The 14,584-nt window shown below is 41.7% G+C and overlaps 1 protein-coding gene across 2 annotated transcripts in view; it reads left to right on the top strand.

Moving 5' to 3' along the window:
- Positions 1 to 14,345, top strand: part of LOC148026748 (uncharacterized) — a 110,432-nt gene extending 96,087 nt beyond the window's left edge. For both annotated transcript variants that reach the window (XM_087691244.1, XM_087691245.1), the window contains exons 8-10: positions 12,858 to 12,992; positions 13,094 to 13,745; positions 13,877 to 14,345. In XM_087691244.1, coding sequence (XP_087547370.1) covers positions 12,858 to 12,992; positions 13,094 to 13,745; positions 13,877 to 13,904 — 815 coding nt within the window. In that variant the 3' untranslated portion in view covers positions 13,905 to 14,345. The remainder of the gene's footprint in view (positions 1 to 12,857; positions 12,993 to 13,093; positions 13,746 to 13,876) is intronic.
- The last annotated feature ends 239 nt before the right edge of the window (positions 14,346 to 14,584 follow it).

The following is a 14,584-nucleotide window of genomic DNA, read 5'->3' as shown; positions in this document are numbered from 1 at the left end:
TACCCTTTAGACTCTCTTGATGAGCACTTAGATTGTTTTGATGATGATGATGATGATAGTGACAATGATGCCTCATCATAGGCCTCTCTCTTTTTGTATCTACTATCATTATATCCACTATGATCCATGTATCTACTAGACTAGTTGTATCGCATGTTGTGCGCAGCACATGCAATTGCAAGGGCCACCCTCATGTATTCATCTTATTTTGTAATGTCATTGCTATTTTTACTTTAAACATGTGTTCTATCATTTAATGAGTTATATTTTTTAAATTAAAAAAGCAGGTTTTTTTTCATACTAATATCGTACCTTACCTTATAAAATCATAAGGTACCATATTTTATCATACCATACGGTATCATATCTTTTGTACCTGACAACTTTGATGCGGACGTATGAATGGATGTGCTAGGTGGGGAAAAAGTGAGTGGTATGGGATAGAATTGTATGTAACTAGGTGCTACATGTGGCATTGAAGTGTCTAGCATGGTGACTCTCGGTGTGTGGTTCAAAGGAGGTGGTTGACTAGGTTCAAAGGAGGTGGTTGACTAGGAGGTGAGTGGTATGGGATAGAATTGTATGTAACTAGGTGCTTAGTTGTGAGATGTTGGAAAATTGTGTGGCCACCTAGGAGATGTGAGAGTAGGGTGGGGCTTATACTCGTGGGTTGTATACCCTTGCGTGTAGGTCCCCATTGATGCTTGGTTTGGGAGAGAAACCCCCACCATTGGTGTACCTCCACCACTTGATTGCACAAAAGGAGAGGGCCTATAGGAATAAGATGTGCCTTAGGATTTCTACCCATCACCCTTTTTGAAGTCCCTGGAATATCTTCATCCCTCTATCTCTCATCTTCCACAATTACATCTATATTTTGCAACTTAGCCAGATAAGCATACATTGAGAAGGAATCAACTAGTGAGTCCCATCTTGTCATGTCATAAATACATGTACCTGCTTTAGCTAATTCACTCCTTGAAACTTTTCCCTTCTTAGCTGCATGCATCACATGACACTATGTCTCAATTTTCTGACCAGTCATAATATTCCCAGGGGTTTTCTCTATCTACATTCCAAACATGGCAGCATTGCTGCATATGCATTTTTGGCAACCATATCATCTAATAATTTTTGCATTGATGGAATGTATGAAGATAAAACACTAACATCAAATTGACTAGAAGAAGGAAAACTTGATGAAATAAAACTTGAAGAAGAGTTACCTGCTTTTTTCTTATAACCACCTCTTCTTGTATTAACATTGAAGGATCTATCCTCTTTAGGACTTAGACTCGAGTGGGAAAACTAAATTTTATCTTCTTCATGATTAAATCTAGAATCTTGCATGAGAGTAGGAGCAATAGGAGTAGAAGTATCAACTTGTGTACCTTGCACTATTGGTAATTAGTATGAGGATGTGCAGAGCTAAAGAACATCATGCCATACTCCATAAGACAGGTCTGTCTTCAAGTATCTTGACAGAAACACAAAACCATTAGGGGACAAGTGCAAAAGATGCTTTCTATAGAAAACCATCTTTGTCCTTAGATCCTCAGTAGGTGCCAACCAAGTCTTTGTGGAGGTGCGAACTAGGTCCACTCAATTAGCCATGTGCTACTAACGCTCAGCATATTTATCATATTTTGGAACCAAGATGTTCTCTTTGCTTTGGTCCCAATGTTGGCATGACTTTAAAAGGGGTTTGATGGATCTCTTCCAAATCTTGTAGTTGACATCAGTTGATCGGGGGAAAATGGGAAGCCATCAGTGCTACGTGAAATTTGCTGCACAAAACACAAAAATTTGCAGCAAAACAGCAGATCTAGGTTTCTGCAGGAACCTCGAAATGAGAATTCTCAGGGGGATGGAGGGATGGCATAGTGAAGAGGGTAGAAATAGTGCAGAAGGGGGGAGAGATTTGCAAAAATGAAGGCTCAGATGGCATCACCTGTTGGCTACTACAAAAACATAGCAGTCCTCTGCCTTGGAGTGTGTGAAGAGTGTTCTATGCACATTGCATTGATACCATGATGGATAGAAAGACGTAGAGGAGTGGGCAATATGGAAGAAATGAACAATGAAAGCACAAAAGAAACCAAGTTGCAGACTGTGAAACAGAAAATGGATGAATGTACAGAATGCGCTGCCCCCCACAAATAGCAAACGTCCATTTTTGGGTGACTCTCAATGTTGAGGATAGGGTCTGTATTTCATACCACAGTGAAAGAAAAGATGCAAAGGAATGGATAGCAAGAGAGAAAAAGGTGAATGATGAAGGCAGGAAAGAAACTAGGTGACCCCAGAAATCGGCCAGAAAAACCCTAAAAGTTCTCCCTGATATGGAGCTGTACACTCAGATTTCAACATACACAAGTGCAAAAACAATGCAATAAGCCAAGTCACTATGCAATGCATAGTAGATGTGGCAGGTCTCAACAAAGAAGCAGGGGTTCAAAGCTTCTGCAAAGGGGAAAAGTGCAACACTAAAGCGAAAGCATGAGCTGGTTGCTAATCTTGTCAAACAAGCGATGGAACTGTTTGAGTGTGTGCCAACTTCTCAAGTTTTGTTCTCCAGCTGTGTGGATGGGCTATGGCTGGGAGAGGACGGAAAGAAGTGTGCAGATAGTTGCCAGGATGGCTAAGACAGGTGTACAAACTAGTATACAAGAAAGTAATAACAGTCCATGGTTTTGATCCAGACTAAGATCATGAGCCACAAGTTTTGCCAGAAGAGCCTGACTTTGGATTGCAATTGAATACTCATGAGAAAGGGGGTTTGATAATGACCTATCTAGGAACCCTTGCTTGTGCTTGCCCCACCATAGGAAATTATGCTGCTAATTAGTAACAAAGCAATTGTCTGATTCCATTTTCAACTTGACAGCTCAAACATGCTGCAATGTGCCTTTCTGAATCTGCTAAAAGCCTATATCTGGGGACCGTATGAACGCTGGAATTGATCTAGCACTTGCAGCCAAATATACTCTGAAGAGTGGACTGAAATTCCAAATACAGTAGGCTGTAGATAGAGTGGAGAGTGATCCTAGTTTGTCACATTCCAAAGTTAGTCTGAAACAAGATGTTTGGTCTAGTTGAATAATATTATCTAACCAAAGTTAATGGTTAGCTTGCATGGCTTACTGTGTTAGTTTAGTAGATAGCATAAGTTTTAGGCACAGTATTTAGCCTGCATTTGGGCATGTGATAGAGGCAGTGGGATGGTCAATTTAGTGTTTCTTTCATTGTCTCATATCTTGTCATGAGGCACTAGGGGCTCTGGAGGTGTGGCCATACTAGACTGGGAAGACCTCAAAGGGATAGTGCAAGTAATGAAAAGAGATGATGATGCATGATATTTATGGATTAGGATACATGCAGGAAGACCATGGGATATATTCATCACAATATGCTACTTTCCTCTTGCAAATTCTACCTATGCCACACGAGATGGATCTCCCTTTGATGTACTTTATGAGGATATCATGAGATATGCTAGTATTGGGGACATATTATTAGTAGGAGATTTCAATGCATGCACTGGAGATAGACAGAGTGACTTTTATATGCATGATAATGCCATGTTCAAAGAGATCAACTTAGATGAAATAGGCCTACGTAGGAGAGCCCAGGATAAAGAAGTGAGTACTTATGGGACACACCTAACGACTTTGGGAAGTGCACATAGACTAGCCATCTTTAATGGTCTGCCACAATGGCCAGGATCTAACAATCTGACATGTTGGAATCACAAAGGAGGGGCAAGTACTGTGGACTACTTGATAGGCTCACCGGCATTGATACCAGACATCCAAAACTTTAAGATATCTAAGATACCAATTGGCATAGCAGCAGATCATGCTATTTTGACATTCATGCTCTCTTGTGTACATATGAAACATGAAACACCATGCCTCCCTAAACATCTCAAATACCACTTGACAGAAGACACCTCTAACATCTACAATGGTTCTTTGTAGACCAGTTTACATACATTGGACTTGAGTAGATCGTTGGAAGAATACACAAGGGATTTAATAGAGGCCATACATGGATCAGCCATGTATGCATTCCCACACACCTTGCTCCGATGTAGACCCACATAATCTACTGCTTTCCAAAATAGCTGGTATGATGATGAGTGTAGAGTCACTCGAGCTCACTTATAGAGAGAAGTGGAGCTAGGTACTCAGACACATTGCCAAGCAAAGGTGCTCTTCAAACGCCTTGTGTGGAAGAAGAAATGAGACTACTTAGCGAAAGTAGAAGCAGAGATATGTAAGTTATTTTTGGGGCGGGATAGCAAGAGCGCATGGAAGATGTTTCATGAAAGATAGCCCCCCATATAGATTACATCACCATATGCTTGGCTTGACTATCGGAGATAGTTGTATGACTTGCCAGGACAGCCACCTATGCAGCCCCCACAAGCTTGTAGGCCAACACAGTGGTCTTTCTTCACATGGAAAATGGTTAGGGATGCAATTTATAGATTACAAAATGGGAGGGCACAGGATAAGGATGGACTAGTAGCAGAACATTTCTCACATGCTTGTGACATATTATTGTTCTCATTTCAGATTCACCGGAGGGATTGCAGTGCCATCTAGATGCTTTGCACATCTTCTGTAGAGATAAAGACCTCACAGTGAACCTTAAGAAGACCAAAACCATGGTTTTCAATACTTAAGCAGCATGGGTGGCTAGATCTATGTACCAGTTCACATTTGGGGGAGACATACTGGAGCATGTGAGGGAATATGTCTATTTGGAAGTCATATTCTCTGGCCCACGTTTTTCGTTGAGAGGGGCATCAGAGGCACTTCTGGCACGTGGATATGCAGCACTAGGGGCACTCAAGAGTCAATGTGCTCACATACAGTTCCAGGAGCCCCGCACCAAACTCTGGTCGTTTGACACCCTAGTCACACCTACATTATTATATGGAGAAGAGGTATGGGGTTGTAGCTTGTACCATAGGCGTCTTAGCCCACTCACTGATCAGATTGGAGTAGAGAGGGATTATTATGATGGTTGGGATAGGAAAGGCCATTGATCATGATGATAGCACGCATGATTAGAAGTAAGCCCTCCATCACCTCCCATTGTCAGAGCAAAGCTAGGGGCAACACCTATAGTTACGGAGACACTCTTCAGGGCAGTGACCTTTTGGCATAGACTATGGGAACTTCCACGCCATAGATACTCTAGACTGGCACTAACCTCATCTAGACAACTAGTAGGAGGTGAGAAGAACTGTTGGTTTTCACAGATGGCTATTTGGATGAGCCTACATAGTTTGGATATTGACCGGATATTGACCGTCTTCCACCTTTGGATTATAGCCTTGACTGCCCTACACTTTCTCTCAGTTGATCAGAATTGAACCAAGTGATCAGAGTTCATATCTTGAGGATTGAGACAGCAAGGACATGGATCCATCCACCACTCCCTCTAGGATCGAGGATGGAGTTCTACAGGAATCATTTCTTGTGTCTCTTTGATGATGGTTTCACTAGTCCGCCAGCATATATGGACACCCATCTCTCCCATAACGTACGCGTTGCTATCGAACAGATTTGCACCTCCTCACATAGGCTTCAAATGGAGACATGTAGATGGACAAATACCCTAGCAGAGGATAGAACTTGCCAGCTTTGTGGTCGAGAGCCTGAGACGGAGCACTATATATGCAGATGCACAGTATACTATGACATACGAGGACGATACCACTGCCTCTTCCGTGATGGATTTGGACCCCTTTGTTGTGTCATGGAGTACAAGGACCAGAGATGCCTAGGTCTCTTCCTCCTGTGGCTCGAGAGGCCCAAACTGCACTACTGCGAGACAAGAGGCCAACTCACCCAGAGGGACACACACAGAGAGCAATGATAGACTTCTTCTACAGAGCCGACCCTACTGACACTACCAACCTAGCAGAGACAGAGCCACCCCGCCAGACACCTCACAGGCCACACCATGGAGTCACATTGGATAGAGCCATTTCCCTTCGTAGAGCGCGACGACCCTGTCTACCAGGACCACGTCTGAGGAGGCCACACCACAGCTGGATTAGAGCCATTATCATGAGACACCGAAGACTCACCACCGGGCATATCAGCGAAGCAGCTAGGGACCGCATCATAGCTGAGATCATGTGCAGATCTTGAGATCAGCTATAGCCCATTGTCTCCACGACACTTTTATACATGGTTCTACCAGATCCGGTTCTCCTTTCCTTTCCTTTTCTTTTTTGTCGATGGAACAACACTACACATGGTTCAACCCTAGTATAGTCCCATCATATAGTTATTTTCAGTATTGTCTCATAGGCCACCCACTTATTTGTAATGTTATCTTTACCTTACTGATGAGATGACATTAGACATGGATGTACTCTGGATTTTGTCTCATAGGCCATATTGGCCATACGTAGATGTTAATATATCTTTCTTTCTTTCTTTCTGTATACATTTCCACTCCTGTCATTCTTTTATCATGGCATCATCTTGCATCCTTGGAGAGAGGGAGGCTAGAGGCATTGCTGCTGGTCATCATTGTCCTTGAACCATGATGGTATTGTACTACACATCTACTTCATCTCATATATTCATTGCCTATAAGTGTGGGTTCTTTTGTTCATGTGTTATTTCTTTCTGTCAGTGTTCATGCTTTCCTTTTCATGCTTTTTTCATCAAAACACTCGCATGGGATCAGATGGCCAGTGTTGCCGGTTTTCTGTTGTTATGTGCTGTTGCAGACAGTTCCCAGGGTCTGCAAATACTTGACCAGCATTTTCAGCTTCCTACCTCATCCTTTCTGGCTGGTGACCTCTCTCCAAGCTGGGGCGCTTGTCTATGGTGCCAGCCAGCCTGGTTTCTTAGAATATGGAGCTGTTTTACCTGTGTTTTGCCTGCTGCTTCATCATTTGAGGCTGGCACTGCTTTGTGCAAGACCTGGTTTTACGTCGCATGCCATGCTGAATGATCCACCATCCTGTGTTTGTGGGCTGACATCATCCAGTGGGTGGTAAGACTAGTGTTTTTGCTGATCTGTGTGCTTTCCATTTTAGAGGTCTTGTATATGTTGCTTCACTACTTCACTGCTGCTTCATTCTGTATTCTCTTGTGTGTACAAACTATTGAACTCTTGTCTGCTGGTTGGGCTTCTCTTGACCACAAAGTGCCCCAAGGATCTCTCTCTAACTCCTATTTTCATTCACTCTCATGGCACCTCCGTGATATTGAACTTGTGATACATTCAAAGAGCGAGACTCCGCTACTTGAGTGCTGTTACAAAGGCATGGTTTGTGCAGATTGGTTGTGTTATATTGTCTTTAGTTCAACTGTGTGTGATCAATCAATGACCATCTCCACCTCCATCTGATTGAGACAAGGATAACTTTGAGGAGGCAGTCCTTGATCCGGACTCAGATGATGCTGCCACATATTCAAGGTCTTACTGGCGGTCCCCTCCTGTGAAGCTTCCTCTGACGTGTGGGTGAAACTTCGTCTATTATACGATGCTCCATCACCTGAAAACCATACAAAGCTCTTAGAAAAGCTAGTGACATGGGACGAGTAGCAACACATTTGCTCTTGTTGCATGGCCATCATCATTGAAGTCATGAAGGATATGCCAAAAGGTACATCTATAGAGCTACACTTGATCCCCTCATTTCACACTGACTATCATGAAATGAACAAGGAAAAAGTAGATGCATCATAAAAATAGGGAAAATGACAAAGTGTATTCAAGCAGAAATGGTATTCTAATCGAAGTCTGGCAGCTAGAATTGGTGGCCAAACTAATGACCATTGTAGAGCAAAGAAAAGCTCTTTGGACTTCAATGCATTACCCCACATATGTAACTCCTACTCCCCTACCTCACTCTCAATGGAAATCTTCAAACCGTGGATTTTTGAGCTAATAGACTTCATCCAACCCTTTCTTCTCTGACTAACAAAGCAAGTTCATAGCACCCAAGTTGCTCTTCCTGAAAGGACGTCATGTGGGGCTGGTGCTGTGCAAGCTTCCATCTGACGTTGATGGTGTGACCAATGCTTGGAGGACCTAGACCTCAATGACTCCAATCAATTGTGTCCACATGCAATCTGTGTGTTGGAGCGTGAGTCAATCCACATGTTGGAGATTTTGAGCTATGCAAAGAGATGACAAGGAGGTGTCATGCTTCACTCATGGCAAGAAGAGCCATCGCTGGAAGGATTGCGAGAAGCTAGCGGCTTTTCGAAAGAAGAAGGGGAAGACAAGCAAGAACAAATTGTTGAGATATTTGCAATCACACCTAACTTAGCCTCTTTGTATGAGGCAATTTTGGGCTTAGGACATGTAGGCAGACTAAATCCCATAGGCATAGAGAGGGAGATTGCTACCTATTCAGTAACTATAAAGCATTGTACTTGACTATCACCTTTTCATGTACATATATGATGAATGCAATATCATGATACTTTCCTCTTTTAGTTAGTGTCTTGGTCATTGTCAATCTTATACACAAGATTGTGTTTATGAGTCTAAGTCTCAATCTTGGAACCTAATTTACTTATGTAACAAGTCAAGTCTTTATCTATGTCATCGTGAGCTTAATCTTCATCTTCCATGCACCATAGCTTCTACCATGCTCTAGATCCCGCGTCTTTTGATATGTTAGCAGAGCCCAGTTAGGCATGGCGTAGCTCAACCTAGCTCTTCTCTTTGCTCTTCCAGCTTCTCTTAACCTCACGTCAGCTCATGGTTTCAATTCTCACTCTACCTTCAGTGAAGTTTCAATGGCTTCCATAGCCAAACAGGAACGTACTCACTTGGAGTACTTGGTTCTCTCTCCATAAGCCAAATCTATTCATGCTTTCTTCTGAGAATATCTTTGTCACTTCGGGGCACATCAGTCTGTCATAGAAATTGCAAACATTAAGCTACACAATGCCCAACATTGCGTGATTTTCTTCTTGCTGTCAAAACAGCGCCTGTTGCCAATCGTACAGTCTGCGTGCTCCGCCTGCTTCACGATGTTGGACAAGACCGGGCTTTCAAAGCTTGACATCTAAGGCACCTTCTCACCCGAGATCTCGTCGAGATACTGCTGCGTCAGGCTGTTGCAGACGAAAAACCAGTGGCTGCTGTAAACCCTAAGTTGGGAAGCCATAGCTTTTGAGATCAAGCTCATAAAAACTCATCATTTTCTTTAGTTCCTCTCTCCTGCCATTCAAATGCCACCCTGATTGCATTGAATCTGAAGGTTTCAGCAAAGATTTGGGATATTTTGAAGATTTTTTTTGAAGTCTTGAAGACCTCAAGCACTAGCATCAACACCAAAGCTTCTTTCTTTACTTCATTCTTCCTCCATTTGGTAAAGCAAGTGCTGTCACTTTAATCTGAGTATTTACTCAGTGTTCAGTAATATTTTACTAGCAAGGAGGGGACTCAAGCAATGGGTTCATCAAGCAAAGGATCAACATCAACATCAACATCAAACATCAAAAGTTCAAATTTGCTAGTATCTCCTAATACTTACATAGTGCTTTTTGGCACTGGTATCTCTTGCGTCTTTTGACACATTAAGTTTCAACTCTTTTGCTGGTCAGAAAATTAGAGATTTGGAGCTGATTTTCAATAACAAACATGAAGTTTTTAATTTTATGAAGATGCCATTCATAAAGAGAAGTGCAATCATTTTACTTACTTGTATCACATAGAAGATGTACTTGCTCTACTTACAAGGAAAAATGAAGTTGTGAACATTCAAGTGCCATCCATATTTCCATTTGAAGAACTTGAAGACATGTCTGCTACCTTAGAGATAGGGCAAGCTTTTGAAGACATTTCTTCTATATTGAAGACCATGCAAAGCTCAGAGATTGTACCTTTGCTTGAGGGGGACTAAAAAGAAAAGAACCAGTTGACTAATGCAAGCAAAGTCTATGGAAATGACAACCATGAAGAAAAGATCAATGCAAGCAAAGTGGTGGAAGAAAATAAGAAAAAGAAGAAGAAGAAGATCAACTATGAAGAGAGTGAAGCTGTAAGCAAAGTGAAGAACAAGCATAGGATCAAAAAGAGCAAGTTGGACTACATTGACAAGGGCAAGAAGACCTGAAATGAATAGAAGATCTATGTCAAAAGAAATGCTGAAAACCGCAAGGGCCGTTGGTCCTTCACTCAATTTTTTACTAGTCTTTTTTAACCTTGTAATGCCTAACCCTAATGCTTCTGACATAAGCTTGGAAACTCCTCATGTAGCCTTGTACTACAACCGCTATACACTTTGTAAGGCCCCTATTACAGCCTTTGGATATCCACCATATCTTTGGTACCCACACTTAGCTTTTTTTGTGATAGCCTCTAGTATTTGCCATGTTTATGGTGTGTCTATACTTTGTAGGTGGTACTCTTACTAAAGCCTCTACACACTTTTGTACTTTTTTTGTTGTGATTGAGGGGGGTATTGAGATATTTGCGATCGCACCTAACTCACCCTCTTTGTATGAGGCAGTTTTGGACTTAGGACATGCAGGCAGACTAAATTCCATAGGCACAAAGAGAGAGACTACTACCTATCCAACAACTATAAAGCATTGTACTTGACTATCACCTTTTCATATACATATATGATGAATGCAATATCATGATGCTTTCCTCTTTCAGTTAGTGTCTTGGTTATTGTTAGTCTTATACACAAGATTGTGTGCATGAGTCCAAGTCTCAATCTTGGAACCTAATTCACTTGTGTAACAGGTCAAGTCTTTGTCTATGTCATCATGAGGTTAATCTTCATCTTCCATCCACCATAGCTTTTGCTATGCTCTAGATCCTGCTTCTTTTGACACAAATCAGACTCTTCATCATCCTTGGACTCCAACTTTGATTTCAATCGTGTAGCTAAGGTTGTAATGATCCAAGAATCAATTTTGTAGCCTTAATGATGCCATCATCCCTAATGAGTTCTTAGGAAAAAGAAAGATTGTGAGAGGGTGTTGGTGGGGCTTGAGAGTCTCACTAGTTTCTTGATATAGTGGGCTCTGAGGGAGGCTTTCTAGTTCAAATCTTGTAGCTATGTGCCTCCTAGGTCTATGATGGGAGGTTTATGAGTGACGTAGTGTTTCCTCCTCTATTTTCACATTGGAGGACACTTCGACAATGTGATTGAAGAGATCCATCATCATGATGTGCATTTGGAGGGTATTAGTGACAGGTTTCAAGATTCAACTATTTCCACTTTTTGTAATTAGGGATTGAGTATTATCAATATGGAGGTCGATGCTTTTTCCAAGGCATATCTAGCATTTGGCCAATGTTGGAGTGTCCATGGCCCATTCTTTGTTACCGTTTGTATACGTTATAATGTTGTAGGTCTTTGACACACTTATTGTGATATGCGACATGGTGGGGGTTCTTAGAGGCATGTATGCCTATACATTGTATGTTTTATTGCATGATCAAAGAGAGGGTGTTAATTTAGTATGTGTCATGTGTTTTAGGCTTCGTATTTAGCTTGCATTTGGGTGGGTCACAAAGGCAGCTAGGCATCCCATTTAGGGTTTGTTTAGTTGTCTCACGGCTTGCACTCCTCTCATTTTGGAATCATCATATCATCTTGCATCCTTAGAGAGAGGGAGATAGGAGGCATTCTGGTCATGTTTGTGCCAGCACCTTTGTGGTATAGTACTATACATCTTATGCTACATCTCATGGATTCCATTGCTTGTACACTTTTGAGTTATTGTGTTCATGTGATCTTTCTTTTTGTCAATGTTCATGCTTTTGATCATTTGCGCACTCTCATATGAAGTACTTACTAGATATTCTAGAAAACAATGTGAAATCGCTATATTTTGGTGAGACAATGAGGTTCAAAGGAAATTCCTAGATTATAGAGGAGGCTTCTTGTATTCTCCAGACACGGTTCAGAGACAAATATTGAGGTTTGGATTATTTGCCTTTGCTCTAAGAGATTATCCATGCTATTGTTCAAATCACTTAGAGCAGTAATGCTTGTAGCATATTGCAATGCGTCCTTGCAAAACAATGTAGACATCTTGAACCTTCATCGATTCTTATTTTTTATGGCTTTGGTATCACTTCCTGTGATTTCTTCTCTTCTGTGACAACCCTAATTTTCAGAATGCAAATCACCTCATTGTGTAAGGTTCAGGCACTTGGTGCCCATGGTTTGTTTCAAAGTATTGGCATTCTCACATTCATCCCTGCGCTGACATTATTTCTTGTGAAAGACTTAAGTTCATTCTACACATGACCTTTCCATTGGTGCTATTTATAGCCCCCACCCCATCTTTCAATCAAGCCTGTATTGGGCGGTACAGAAAACCATGCACTCTAAAGGAGAAAGTCCAAGCTACATGTCCTAACCTTTGCACTGTAATAAAGAAGTTCAAGCTGCATGTTCTGTCCTTTGCACTGTGAAGGAGAAGTTCAACCTACATGTTCCTACCTTTGGACAGCCAAAATACAACCTCTGATTTAGTAAATTGTCTGGGTATAGTGGAGCCAGGATTCTTTTAGGTGCATGTTTCTCATACTTGGAACACCAAAGAAATGATGCTTAATGTTGAATGTCTGGAATTCCCTTGCCACAATGCATTTGCAGAAAATTTGGTATCTTAGTGATGCTAATGCTCACTGAATCTTTGATGTTTCTTTTGTGCATTTGTTATTCATGCTTCTACTCAAAAAAAGGTCTGTCCTTCCAGTCATTTATCCCAAGCTATACAGGTCACAATAAACATCTTACCAGGATCATTACTAGTTGAGCATGCTTATGCAATCTAAGAATGTGTTATGCAAAGTAATCTGAGTGTCTTTCTACATTCGATGCCGTACAGAACATTCACGAATTAGAGTAAATAACTCGTATCATTCAGCGGAACAGAGAGCAGCTTTGACAGAAGAGATGCTTCAAAAGGTTAACCCCAAAAGGCTTGAGCAGTCAGTAGCTGCCGTGCGTGGATGGCTCCAATGTATGTTGATAGCTAACTAGATTGTCATTGCTATTTTAGAACTAATATTGTCTCCTGTTTTCTCAATCTCATAAATTCAAATTCATCAACTATATGAGCAGCTCCAACCCCCAGTGAATGTTCATCTGCCACAAATGCTGAGAATGGAAAGATCTGCTCTGTCAAACGAAGGCTTTCAGCTTTGCCCATGCCCAGTCTAGTCGACTCTCTCAAGGAGGAAGCAAAGCTCTTTACAAGACACCAACGAGCCTCCATGCTTTCACAAACAAAGGCACCTGAGCTGTCATACGAGTCCCGGCCAAACGATTGCTTGACTGGTCTGAGCATAGTGAAACCGGCTGATTGTTCAGAGACTCCTCTTAACGTGGCAGCAGCTAATCTACCCCTTGAGCCATGTCTCGAGGAACTTAAGGCCACGTCTCCCATCTCTGTGTTGGATGGAATTGCTCAAGATAACAAAGGCATGTCTCCTGCACCTGATTGTTGCAAGGAGAACTATTTTCCCTTGTGGGAAGAGGGTGGGTTGCACATGGGGAACGGTCTGTCAACACAAATGCGAGATTCTCACTTGGGCAAAATCCTGAAACCTGTAAAAGCCCCAAGCTTAGGCAACCAGAAGCAGGCACTCCCATCGTCAGCATCTGCTCCAACTGACAAAAGAACATCGTCTTCGCTGGTGCCTTCACAGGCCAAGAGACCAGCATTGAGGATTCTAAAGCCGAGCAACATGAAGATTGCTGATTTCTTGGTCAGGTATGATGCCATCCTCTTCCGATTCACGTTTACTCGATTTGGTGTGAAATGCATACAAGCACCGTATCTAAAAAGTAAGTGATAAGCTGCACTGGCAAACCTCAACAAGTCGCCATCAACTTGTCTCGCAGTGACTCTGAAGAAGATGCTACCCTGTAGATGGAGCAGAATTTCTGAAGACGACAGAACTGCGTACATGGCAGTTTGTTGGATGAAGTGCGTTAGGCCATCAGAGAGACTACCCTTGTGTCGTGTGTTGGTTTCTTGTCCTTTACACTAGAGCCCTAAATAGAATTCAAAGTTTTTTACTTTTCTTAAATTCAAAAATTACGCAATGGCATACGATTGTTCCAATCTTAATTTTGGTTGATGATGATTTTGACTCATGAGTGCAATGTGGTGCACATCGTTTTTCTTTGGGTAGAATGGAAATGCCACGGTTGGTTGTGTATACGTCTGCGTGCGTGCACATCTACATATGTTTGTATACATGTGTGCATTGTGCCATGTGCACATGCTTGTTCTGCCCTCAAGAAAAAAATTCTCCTCTTAAAAATCCAAGGTACCTATATATGCGATCAATAGTGGCATATGAACAACAAGGGAAAAAATTAATGTTTTGGTATGTGTTTCTGGTGGTCATTATTAATGGGTCTCTCATTCAAATACTTTCCTTTTAAATACCTAGTTGATTAAGGCTTTTCCCTTGCTAAAAGAAAGGTGGAGCAAGGAGAGCTATAGGAAATGATCACAAGGGTGATCTCACTCACACACACACACACACACACACACAGAATATTTCATATATAGTAAAAGAATCAAGCGTACATGAGGGTTTT

Source organism: Lygodium microphyllum, chromosome 13 (genome assembly GCF_053477565.2).
Source record: "Lygodium microphyllum isolate KBCC chromosome 13, Lygodium_microphyllum_v1.1.10, whole genome shotgun sequence".
NCBI lineage: Eukaryota > Viridiplantae > Streptophyta > Polypodiopsida > Schizaeales > Lygodiaceae > Lygodium > Lygodium microphyllum.
The sequence above is the reverse complement of the archived record's forward strand: the minus strand, read 5'-3'. Positions and strand labels throughout refer to the sequence as shown.